The sequence below is a fragment of the Solanum stenotomum genome, chromosome 10 (assembly GCF_019186545.1).
Source record: "Solanum stenotomum isolate F172 chromosome 10, ASM1918654v1, whole genome shotgun sequence".
NCBI classification, from domain to species: Eukaryota; Viridiplantae; Streptophyta; class Magnoliopsida; order Solanales; family Solanaceae; genus Solanum; species Solanum stenotomum.
This window is the reverse complement of record NC_064291.1, coordinates 54,314,619-54,327,494: the sequence shown is the minus strand read 5'-3', so window position 1 is coordinate 54,327,494 and position 12,876 is coordinate 54,314,619. Positions and strand designations below refer to the sequence as shown.

Here is a 12,876-nt window from a genome sequence, read left to right as displayed (position 1 = left end):
AAATATAATATATAATATTCAAGAAAGTCTCAATCTTAAATATTATATATTATACTTGGACATAGTAGAAATTTTAAAAGTCCCACAAGTATAATATATAATAGGGAAAATTGTATATAATGGCAAACTAATAATTCAAATTAAATGGTATAACCACACTTTGATTTAATTGTGTCCTGTAGCAAACTGTTTGCCAGCGTCTCTCTCCCTCAAACTCTCGCTCGCCACTCTCCTCTCTCGCTCTCCCTCTGTGTTCTCCTCTCTCGCTTTATACACAGAAGTGTATAAATTGCGTTTCTGTTTGTATAAAGCGAGAGAAAATTGTATATACACATGCAAATACATATATATTCGTCCTATACACTTATAATTATACAATAAAAATATTCCCCTGCTCAGTTTTATGTTTGTATAATGAAATTATACAATTCTGAAAAGGAGCCAACGAATTATACAATTGCTCTTTTTGTATATATGTATAGCGAAATAGACAGCTTTTAATTGTATATGTATAGCGAATTATACATATATATGTTTGCTATGGAGCGCAATTATGCAAACTTTGCTATAGCATACAAATATGATTTTTTTTTTGCTATATGTGAAAGTTACTCTATATAATATTGAAGATTGGGAAAAATCCCAATCTTAAATATTATATATTATAATTGGGCCTAAACTCCCTTTTATAATATAGTAGAAAAATCACTCAACTTATGAGTTCCATTTTATAGAGTCACTCAAGTTGTAGTATAACCAAAAGATTTTTTTTTTTTTGCATAAACCACCCTTCGAGTAGTTTATAATATTTTACTTATCTCTCTTGTTTTATTTTTCTCATATTTATTTTCTTAACCTAATTATTACTTATTAATATAAAAAATTATTATTTAACTAAGTTGCCTTTTACCATATATTATTTAATTTAATTGATTTTATAGCATCTTTTTATTCAATTTATCAAACAAAAAAATCTAACTTCACAAAACAAATTAATTTTTTTACTCCATACAAACATGCACGCCACACTAAATAGGAATGGTTTGTAAGCTATGCGTAGTGATTACGGGTTTAAGGCTATGCAGAGCGGGACGGGACGGGGCGGGGTAGGGAAGGGGCGGTAGTGGGTTTAAGCAAAACAAAAGTTTAATTTAAAATCAGTTCATAATTTTATTTTTCAATGAAATTAAAAATGTGAATTTGCATTAACTTATGTTTTTATTTGCTGAATTTCATGTTTGTACACATAAAAACTACTTATTTATTTATTTTAAGTGTTATTTGAATTTTTTTTCACGAAAACTAAAAATTAAGTTTACAAACTCATTTTTTCAAAATTAATGCATCATTGCCTCACTGCTAAAAAAAAAAACTGATTACCATTTAAATCTGTTGGCTTTTGGAAAGATGTGAAATATGATTATGAACATATAATACTACTTAAAATAAAAAGATATTATCCTTAATTACATAATCTATCTAAATTTGCTGGCTTTTGAAAGATGTAAAAATAATTTAGCATTATTAAATTTGATTTAACTTTTATTTAGAAAAAAACTGTTGCGGGTTGGCCGGGTTGGGTGCGGATTGTACGGAGCGGGGCGGATGGGTCTAAAACACACACAAAAAAACGGGCGGTTAATATTTTTCGGGTTAAGGCTTAAACCGCCTTGCCTCTACTCCGCTCCACTCTATTATCATCCCTAACACTAAATAATTCATATTAAAATACTAGTATCAAATATTCGACCCACCCGTTAAAATGAAATTTCAATTAAAAGTCAAGGAAGCAGGACTATCGAAAGGATTATAGGTTGAAATAATTTTTTTGAAAAATTACAGGTTTGTTGTCTTCTTTTATTCATTTTCACTATTTTGTTGTCGTGTTTCCTCATTATTTTTAATAGGGTAATAGTTATTGATATGAATATTTTGAAAATCCAGTTCATGATTTTTTTTGTTTGCCATAAGACCAGCTAAAAATTTACTTGAAGAGACGAAGCCTGAGCCAAGTGCATTAATGCTTAATGCTTGGACGCTTGAGTTAATATTAATTAAGTTAAAAAAATTATAATTAAAAAAAAAAAGAGGTAAACATAATATTCTTAAGTAAAAGGGAAGAAAGTGTTATGAAATTAAACTTGAAGGGTAATTTGTGCAATTATCTCTTCTTATCTTTTAGTTATAATGATTTTGTAGAAAAAAAAGTTTAACTTGAGTGATTTTATAAAAGAAATTTCATAAGTTAAGTGACTTTATTGATATAAAATTAAGTTGAGTGACTTTTTAAAATAATTTCACATACTTGAGTGACCTTTTGAGATATTTACTCTTCAAAACTCTTTAGCTGATTTTGTTTTCAACTTTGGAGACGAGAAGAAAAGAGGAACTTATTGATATTAGAACCCTGCACACAAGATCAATATAAGTTTTGACGGTTGAGATTCCTTCAATTTTTAATTGCGAGTCTCTTTCGATGAGAGCGTCGATCTCAAAAATGAATTTTATAGTGTATGAATTTGTATTACGTGAACTCAATACAAATACTAAATATCAATGTAAAAAATAAAAAGTAAAACATACACAATAGCAATGAAGTGGGGCTGGGCGTTTTCGAATTCAACTTTAACCCGCAATGACTTTAATCTACCCTGCCTTATATAATATTCTTTTCTTCCCGTCCTGTCCTGCATAGCAAATTTTATTTATTTTTTGTTTTTCCTCTAACTATATAAATTAAATTCTTGGAAAATAAAATAAAATAAAATGAACGATATAGAAAAAGAACATGGTAGCACGTGACAAAAAGCCCTAGATCCAAAGCATACGAACCATTAATATTTGTGGCTCCAATCTATAGGACTTGAATATTCCTCTTATCTTATGGTCATTTCAAGCCATTGAAACATAATAACATAAGATACATATGTAAAATAAATTATTATTTGTTTTAATAAATATTAATTTTTAAATTTATAATTTTAAATGCACAATATACAACCTACTTAATGATAGAGATATAAAGGTTAAAACTATTGAGTCATTCATTCTGAAATATAAATATTATGGCAGAATAAAAAGTTCAAAAATAAATTTAAATCTAATAATTTTTTTTTGTCAAACGATAAGAATGTCTCTTAGAGAAATGATGATAAGAATGGTTTTTGGTTGGATTAGTGATCTTTCTATTATTTCTAGCTTTGTGGTTTACAATTGAGATTGGAAGATGACAAAAATTATAAGCTAGGTCTTTTCTTTTTGTCTTTAAGTAGTACTCCCTCCGTTCCTTTTTAGTTGTCCACTTTAGAAATGACACACAGATTAAGGCAACAATAATTAGCACAGTGAAGTTACNGGAAGATGACAAAAATTATAAGCTAGATCTTTTCTTTTTGTCTTTAAGTAGTAGTAGTGTTTAGCTTTGAAATTAAACTTGTTGATTTGACCAAATGATGGGCATATTCTTAACTTTACTTTGGGATCTCAACTCATTAAGCAACATCATATTCTACTTGTAGATTAGTACTATGTTGTCATCACACATTAAAGAAATGATGCCTCACTTTTTGGCATGTTTACTCAAGAGATTTGAAGTCCAAAGTACTTCCTCTATCCCTAATTACTTGTCCATTTTTCTTTTTATAATTATTCCTAATTACTTATCTATTTTGACAAATCAAGAAAATACAATTTTTTTAACCTATTATACCCTCAATTAATTATTTTAAAAAATGTAGAACTTCTTGAAACCCTTAAGTTTTTAATTCATCTATTTCATAATTAATAAGGGTAAAATGGTAAACTTTCTATAACAATCATTGTTTTCTTAATAGGCGTGTCAATTCAAAAGTGGACAAGTAATTATAGACAGTACTAGAGTACTTCATTCAATATTTAAAAAAATATTGTTTTATCTATTAAAAAATTAGTCCAAATAAGAATCTAGAAAATTTAAAACCTTTTAGCTGTTATTTTTGAATTTCCTCTTAATTAATTAACGGTCTATATAATTTTCTAAAAGGTCCCTCAACACTTATTAATTATTACTTAATCAAGATAGTCAAAAGATAGTGAGGCCAATGTGGGGTTAAAAGGCTTAAGGGATAATTAGTGCACATTTGTTTGCATTTTACTTTAAATTATTGAGATCTCAGTTATTAAATTTATTTATTTTTTGGATTTGAATCTTACCTATTTAGATCTTAATCATCAACTTTTTCTTCCATATGTTACAACTACTTCATGAATCTCAATAAATCAAAACAATTAAAAAAAATGATAAAGTCATTCATTAGAATATCTATTCAAGAATTCACTAAACTCTATTCATTTACCGTTATCATCTTGCTCACATCAACTGTCACCACTATTAGCCACAATTTTATAATAATCACCATCAATTATCAATAATTATCGACAATTATCAACGCCAACTATTTAAATTTAGCTTTGCTTCAAAATTCATAATCATTTTGAAAATAATTTAACTCATACAACTCGAATATGTGACCTAAACCCGGAGGCAAATCTCAACAAGTATATTATATGTCTACGGTCACGGGTAAACCGCGAATTTTTATTTTATTTTTTTGAATTTTTTTCTTATTATAACAAAAAAAAAAAAAAAACTTTAGGCGGACAAAAAGATAAATAATAAATCGACCTACTATTTGCCACTATTTTCTCCAAATCTCTTCTCCATCACTCACCCCCTTCGTACTCTCCGTCCACCGTCTCGCCGGCCAGATAGCTGACTGACGTCATACTCCGACAAGGTGACGTCTTTATCTCAGCCCCCACTATGTCACAGTTATGACAAGGTCACGAGACCGTTCACCAACTAGAACAACAACAACAACCATTTCAACTGGCGGCGCCGGCGGCAGAGACGGAGGAGGAGCCACGACGGCGATGAGGGTGATAGTACCCTTACAAGGTGTAGTTCAAGGTCGGGGTGGTCTTTTCTTAGGTTCAGTTATACCCTGTGCTCTTTTCTATTTTTGGCAACTCTACCTAAAACGAAATCGTTCCTCCGGTGGTGACAATAACGGCGAATCTACGGCTCCGACGAGGTCAACGTCGTCGAACCATTTGCCGGACGTGTCTTCTGGGTCTGGGTTACAAAGGGTTCACTCACGTGTTTTACTGTCACCGAAGGGAACTACTGGGCAATCTCAGGTATCTGCTAGAGCTAATTCGATTATTTCAAAACAAATTGATAGTAGCCCTTACTATGTTGGATTGAAAAGAGCTTCTGAAGACCCTTATGATGAGTCAAGTAATCCAGATGGTGTTATTCAGCTAGGATTAGCAGAAAACAAGGTACTAATAATTTTGAATGTTTGGATATGTTGAATCATTTTCTAGAGAAATGTACCAAATGCAGTACATTTCTTGTTGGGGAATCTACTTTTGTTTGTTGTTTCAATGATTTTGAATTTTGTCTCTATTTTGTATGGTTATAGTTGTCATTGGATTTAGTTCAAGAATGGCTAGCAGAAAATGTGTCAAGATGGATGATGACTCAAGATTCGAGTATAACCGGAATAGCTACTTATCAGCCATTTGATGGGTTGTTGGAGTTGAAAGTGGTAAGCTTTTTGATTTTTCCTTGCACACTACTAGTGACTTGTTTGTTGATATAATGTTGACATGTATTGGATATAATATGTTCTTCTTGAACTAATAAAGTACTAGTAGTTGTTCATATGGTTATAGTTTTTACAGGCTAGAGAAGGAAATTGAACAAAAAATTTACTTGAAAAAGTATGTACCTATAATTTAAAGTTGCTACTTTGAGTTTAGACTATAGGATTAAATCAACGAGATACCTATTTGGGTGGTATTAGTTTATAGTTGTAGCCTAGGATGAGCTCATGTCATGTCCATATAATTTCAAAGATGTTATGTTCATATGCTTGTATAACAGTTACTCCATATCAATCACCCATCCGCTAGTCCAGTATGCTTTATACCTGGTTTAATTTGAAATGTGAACCCCTGGCTGCGGGATTGGTAATGGCATTTGACAATCCCAAAATTACCTATTGTATACAAGGTTTTGTATGTCCCGTCTTGAGCTTTCTAAGTCTATAAAGTGCAACAAACATAAGGAAAAGCAATGAATAAGCTTCATGTTCATTTTACAGTGCCAATTAACTTCTGAAAAGTTCGTCAACGCTCTAACTTCTACGCTATCGACGCTAAGCAACACTTTGAAAAATAAACACGGTTCTGAATGTTTTGATTTTTTTCTTGAGCTTTTGGAGCCCATGATTGTCTAATAAAGGAGGTTAAAATACAAAAGAAGAGAAATGATAGGAAAATTTTGAAACCTGAAAATGTGTTTGACCAGCCAAAGCATTGAAACAGTATCCAGAGGGATGGGGGTGTTTTTTGTGGTAAATATCTTCTCCTAGTTGAGCGTTACATTGGTAAAACTTGAGTTGGAAATTCATAATTATTGTTGATCTAGCTCAGTCATTTATGCTGTTCCAGCATTTGATGATTTTCTGTGGTGATGTTTGTCCTGACCAGAACAATAGGATCCCTTGCAGTGTGATATGATAAAAAATCTAGTTTGAGCACATACGAGAATAGTTTAACCTGCTTTATTTTGCATGGTTTTCGTTATAAGCAAGTTAATAGTGAATAATGGACTCAGTTGTTCTGAGAGGTGGTCTATCATTTCCTTGACAAATACTCACCTCGATACTCATCATTGTGTAACCTGTTGAAGGATCTATTGCTAGATTTGCAGTATCTGTTGAAGATGGAAGGCAATTTTGGCCTCTTTGAAATATGAGTGGCTACCTTTGTCATCGGGTATCCTAGGGTGGGAGATGATCTGATGGATTTACTTTTTAAAATTGTGGGTTTGAGAATTGTATAACAGCAATATATGAAATCATCCTTGAGCCACTATGAAGATCGATTCATAAAAACAATAGGTGTTTTGTGTGATTCTACATTATTTATGGTATCTCTTTGAATTGATTTTCATGTTTCCTCACCTGTATGCAGGCTGTGGGAGAATTTATGTCTCAAGCTCTGGAGAGATCAGTGTCCTTCAGCCCCTCGCAGATGGTTCTAACTGGTGGTGCCGCTCCTGCGCTTGAGATACTGAGCTTCTGCCTAGCTGATCCTGGAAATGCTTTTCTTGTTCCCTCACCATATTATCCTGAGTGAGTTTTATTCTCCTTCCCAAATAAATTTCAATCTTTTGGTCATCTTTACGTATATAGTGTATAAAATGAGCTCAATGCGTTTGCAGTCTTGATAGGGATGTCAAATGGAGAACTGGAGTGGAGATTATACCTGTTCCTTGCCGCAGTGCAGACAACTTTAACTTGAGCATTGACGCTCTTGACCGAGCTTTTAACCAAGCTAAGAAACGTGGTCTTAAAGTACGAGGGATTATCATTTCTAACCCCTCAAATCCTGTGGGAAATATTTTCTCTAGGGAGACACTTTATAACCTCTTAGACTTTGTAACTGAGAAGAACATCCATGTAATATCCAATGAAATCTTGGCAGGGTCAACTTATGGACGTGAAGAATTTGTCAGCATAGCAGAGATAATTGATTCTGAAGATTTTGACAGGAGCAGGGTACACATTGTGTATGGTCTCTCTAAGGACCTTTCTCTTCCTGGTTTCAGGGTGGGGGTCATCTATTCTTGCAATGAAAATGTCCTAGCTGCTGCGAAAAAGTTGACAAGATTCTCATCCATTTCAGCCCCGACACAGCATTTAATCATCCAGATGCTATCAGATGCAAAGTTTGTACAACAATTTATCAAAAAGAACAGAGAGAGGCTAAGAAGGATGTCTTCTCTATTTGTCAGTGGATTGAAGCAGCTGGGAATTGAGTGCACCAAAAGTAGTGGGGGTTTCTATTGTTGGGCTGACATGAGCAGGTTAATTCGGTCGTATAATGAGAAGGGTGAGATTGAGCTTTGGGATAATCTACTAAATGTAGCTAAGATCAATGCAACTCCTGGTTCTTCCTGCCACTGTGTTGAACCTGGGTGGTTCAGGTTATGTTTTTCGACATTAAGTGAGAAGGACATTTCCACAGTTATGCAACGTATCCAGAAAGTTTTGGAGTTACGTAAGTCTCTGAGTTAAGTTGCTAATGATATGATCCCTTACAGTAAACCGTAACCAAAGGTCCAAAACTTCTGCAGAGATTTTAAGGGTCGCGTGTTCTGTGATTTAATGGATCCATAAGTTATCAATGTTCGGATAATGAGATCAGAATGCAGCAGCACTGAGAACTACATGCAGAGAAAACAAACAAAAAAAAGCCAGATTGTATGCAGATGATTCCAGAAGTGTGTTCTTGGTCCTCTCCAACTGTCATTTTCACAAATGCATTCCTCCTCCAAGTTTATGGATTTTGAAGATAGCTAATTAGCAGTCAAAGTTGATGCAAGGAAAAACATATAGCATGTAGAAATGGCTTCAAATGAAATCCATTTCCAAATTCTTTGTGTCAATAAGTAAGGTCTTAAATCTTGATATTTTCTTATTATCTCATTGTTGTATAGTTACAGGTAGATGTATGGACTCATTATTTGTTCACATTCATTCTTGTGTTAGCATTAGATATGTAATTTGAGAAATGAATCGATTTCTTTCATCCTTTCAAAGGTTGTTGATATATGCATGTCAAAGGTAATTCTTAACAGTAAATGAAGAGCAATATTGAATGGTTATAAAAAGCAGTTGCCAAGCTGCATATGAGACATCAAAATACCTTTGCATCTTACAGGAAAAGAATTGCTTTATTGTAAACTTACAATGACCAATTGATGAAAAGAATCACAAATCAAATACTAAAGAATCTTCTCTTTGTACCAAAAGCTGTCACCTCCTAATCACTCTGATTCCAAATTCAAGAATATGACTGATACTATTAATTGGTCTGCGCGTCTCTCTTATTTGAGACCCTTTCTGATTCCCTCATCGAATCTCATGAGAAGCGAGTCTAGCACAACAGCTAGACTGCTTTCTTCTCATTCTATGAACAGCTGCTGTTTCAAATAGTCTTATGACTCTACTGATTCTTTACTATGATCCCAAGCCATTCCTGATGGACTCAAGAACCTGCACTACCTCAGCCATGCTAGGTCTCCTTGAGGATATTTCAGAAGTACAAATCAAGCCTAACTTCATTACCTGAATCAGCTCATTTTCTGCAAAGCCCCTCAAACTTCTATCGAAACAGTCTGAAGCAGCACCCCTTTCTATCAATCCTCTAACATATTCACACAAGACCACCACTTCATTTGCTACTGGGCTCTCTACTGGTTTCCTCCCAGTGACCAACTCCAGCAGAATCACCCCAAAACTGTAAACGTCACATTTATCACTTAGTCTCAGACTTTGCGCCAACTCTGGTGCAACATAACCAACTGCATTGTGAAACTTGGTTAGTCCATAGTTATCCAGCAGGGGAAGGAACCTACTCAGGCCATAATCAGTCAATTTGGCTTCATAGTTTGTATCCAGGAGTATATTAGTGGACTTGACATTAAGATGAAGGACTGGAGGTTTGCAATCATGGTGAAGATATGTGAGTGCTCGAGCTGTTCCAACTGCTATCTGAAACCTTCTTGGCCAATTCAATTCTGGGTTACCAGCACCAGTGCTGGTTCCAGGATAACTAAGTCCATGTAAATTGTCGTATAGGTTTCCATTCGGAACAAACTCCGACAATATTAACTGCATGCTAGAGGACCAGTAGTACCCTTGTAAAGCAACAAGATTGGGGTGCTGAAGGGTCCCTAACCGGCCAACTTCATGCTCAAATTCATCTTGATTTCTGATTCTCCCCAATGTCTCGAGCTTTTTCACTGCAATTGATACACCACCTTCAAAGGAAGTTCTGTAAACTGATCCAATTGTCCCCCCACCAATCAAAGACTCCTTGTCTAGCAAGGCTTTTGTGCCAGCCTCCCAGTCCTCATATTTTGAAGGCAAAGTCTTGCTGAAAAGAACCAACTTTCCTATAATGACATTTGAATCTGTTGAAGCCAGTGGCGTGCTCTCTACAACGAATGTTTCATCTTCTCTCCTCCTTCTCCGTCGAGCCTTCATATTGATGATGGTTATCAGACAAACGCCTGTAAGGATTATTGAAGCAGCGACAATAGCAACAATTGCTGAGACACTCAATTTTGGTTTCCCTTTTGCAGGAGTAGTGCCACTGGCAGAGCATGAAACTTCTAAAGGATCACCACAAAGACCACTATTATGAAAAAAGGCAGAGGGTCCAAACTTCTTGATGCTCTCAATTGAGGGAATAGCACCAGATAAAAGGTTGTAAGATACATTAAAATGAGTTAAATTTTGCAAATCCCCAAGAGCAACAGGGATTGACCCAGATAGCAGATTTTGTGATAAATCCAAAAAGTGCAAGTTAGACAAATTTCCAATGGTTGATGGAATACTTCCATTCAGTTGGTTATGATGTAAGTCAAGATATACAAGGTTTGACAAGTTGTACAGGTTTTGTGGTATTTCTCCTACTAAAAGATTCCCAGATAGATCCCTGCAGCAAATATTAGACGGTTCAATTCCAGATCAGAGCAATGATAAAATAGAACAAATTAAACCAAGATGGTGATATACTCACAGTTGAAGAAGAAGCTTGCAGTTGCTTATCTCATATGGGATTTCACCAAATAGGGTGAGATTATGGAGGTCCAAAACTGCAAGCCATTCGATACTACCAAGCTCCGTTGGGATTGTCCCACCTAACAAATTATCACCCAATCGCATAACGGAAAGGCTATTCAAATCTGCAAGCTCAATAGGGATACTTCCATTAATTCTGTTATATGCCATGTCCAAGTACTTCAACGCACTGCATTTCGAGATGCTCAAGGGAATTTCACCAAAAAAAATATTCCTTGAAACATCCAACACTTCCAGTCGCTGACTACAAGTCCCAGAGTTAACAATCTCCCCTTCAAAACCATTACTTGAAACATTGAAATATGTAAGATTCACCAGCTCAAGAACCCCAAAAGGAGCCAAACCAGAGAAGTCATTGCTACCAAGATCCAAAAGCTCCAACCTTTGACATGGAGAAACCTGTTCTTGAACAAGTCCTGATAGTGCATTGCTCCTCACAGACAAGTACACTAATCCTGGAATGTCACAAATTTGCGAAGGTAAACTTCCACTTAGACCATTAAAAGACAAGTCTATTCCTTCAAGACTCTGACAGTTTCCAATTGATGCTGGAATTGGACCTGAAAGATTGTTATGGGACAAGGAAATGAACCTTGTTTTGTTACAATTCATAAACAAAGACACAGGAATTTCACCACTATACACATTTCTTGACAAATCAAGGAACCTTATATTAGGTAAATCCCCAAGAAATTCAGGAATTGAACCAGAAAAGGCATTAGAGCTGAAGTTAATCTTCCACAATGAATCAATCCCCCCATACTCTGCAGGAATATTGCCAGTAAATTGGTTCCCAAACAAGGTAAGGATGCGCAAAGACTTAAGTTCTGCTAAGGCAGGGGAGAGAACCCCACCAAGACTAGTATTCCACAACACAATCTTCACCACATTTCCAACAGAATTGCAGAAAACACCACTAAAGTCTGAGCAAGGTGTTCCATTAGGATCCCAAGAAGCTAAACTATTAAAAGGGTCACTAGAAATGTTACCCTTGAATTGAAGAAGGATCTCCTTTTCAGTGATGGGAGATACCAATTCCAATTCAAGCAAACACAAACACCAAACAAGAACAACACAATGAACAAATGTACCTAATTTTCTCATGTTCCCCAGCACAAACACTCAAACATTATCATTGCTGGATCCAATCTTGAAAGTTCTTGATCTCAACTCCTCTAGACACCCTTTTACCTTTTCTCAAATGGGGTTCAATTATCAAAAATACAAGATTTCGATCTTGACTAAACAAAAACATTTTTAATACTCTACTCAGTATCTTCTTAAAACAAGAAAGAAATTAAAGTGCATTTATTGGGTATAGCTTAAAATTCTGTGATTTGGTACTCTTTTCTTGAAGGAAACAATAAAGTTTGGAACTTTGGGTATTTTGTATATCTGGGTTGGTGTTGGTGTTGGAGTTACTAACCCTAAATTCTATAATTTTGCAGAATTTCAAGAAAAAATGAAGATTTCAAGAAAGTGGGCTTAAGAAGAAAGAACCCAATACAAAAAAAAAAATGATTTTTAGAGCTACAATTACTAATCTGGCTGGCAATGACATGCAAAATAGAGTACTAAACTAGTGGGATGCAAGGTGAAAATGCCTGGCTTTGCTGAAAAAGATTGTTGGTCTGCCAGTTTTTTTTAATAGAGAAACTGCAGATATATTTTGACGGTTGTCTCCACATGGTCATCTTCCTCCTTTTTAACCACACTCAAGAATTAAAGATTTAGGGCGAGTTTTACGAGTTCAACTGAATGTATTATTTTTAATTTTATATATATATATATATATATGTATATATATATATATATATATATATATATAAATAAGACATATTTATGTAGTAAGATTACACGAATCGTGTTTTAAGATGTATATATGATTACTTAACTGACTCTAAATTCTTAATTTATGTATGTTCATCCTTAAAAAAAAATGTTGTTGATTGTGATAGTAAAGTGTGTGTATATAAATATACGAGATCACTCGAACTGACGGACTGACTCTAAATTCTTAATTTGTGTATGTTCATCCTCCAAAAATGTCGATAACTTCGTGTGGGTACTTCAAAAGTAAACTCGCATTACCCGAATCTTATGATATATATATACAAGATCACTCGAACTAACTGACTTTAAATCTTTGATTCACCTACTCTTCGAAAACGTC

General features: G+C 34.4%; 2 protein-coding genes across 2 annotated transcripts; one reads left to right on the top strand and one right to left on the bottom strand.

The window, feature by feature from the left end:
• The first annotated feature begins 4,633 nt into the window (after positions 1-4,633).
• Positions 4,634-8,643, top strand: LOC125878372 (probable aminotransferase ACS10). Its single transcript, XM_049559615.1, has 4 exons — positions 4,634-5,322; positions 5,466-5,591; positions 7,024-7,184; positions 7,274-8,643. The coding sequence occupies exons 1-4, from the start codon at positions 4,813-4,815 to the stop codon at positions 8,127-8,129; spliced, it is 1,653 nt and encodes a 550-aa protein (XP_049415572.1). The 5' UTR covers positions 4,634-4,812; the 3' UTR covers positions 8,130-8,643.
• Positions 8,505-12,369, bottom strand: LOC125878371 (probable LRR receptor-like serine/threonine-protein kinase At1g12460). Its single transcript, XM_049559614.1, has 2 exons — positions 10,642-12,369; positions 8,505-10,557 (listed from the first exon to the last, which is right to left on the bottom strand). The coding sequence occupies exons 1-2, from the start codon at positions 11,805-11,807 to the stop codon at positions 9,075-9,077; spliced, it is 2,649 nt and encodes an 882-aa protein (XP_049415571.1). The 5' UTR covers positions 11,808-12,369; the 3' UTR covers positions 8,505-9,074.
• Positions 12,370-12,876: the final 507 nt, after the last annotated feature.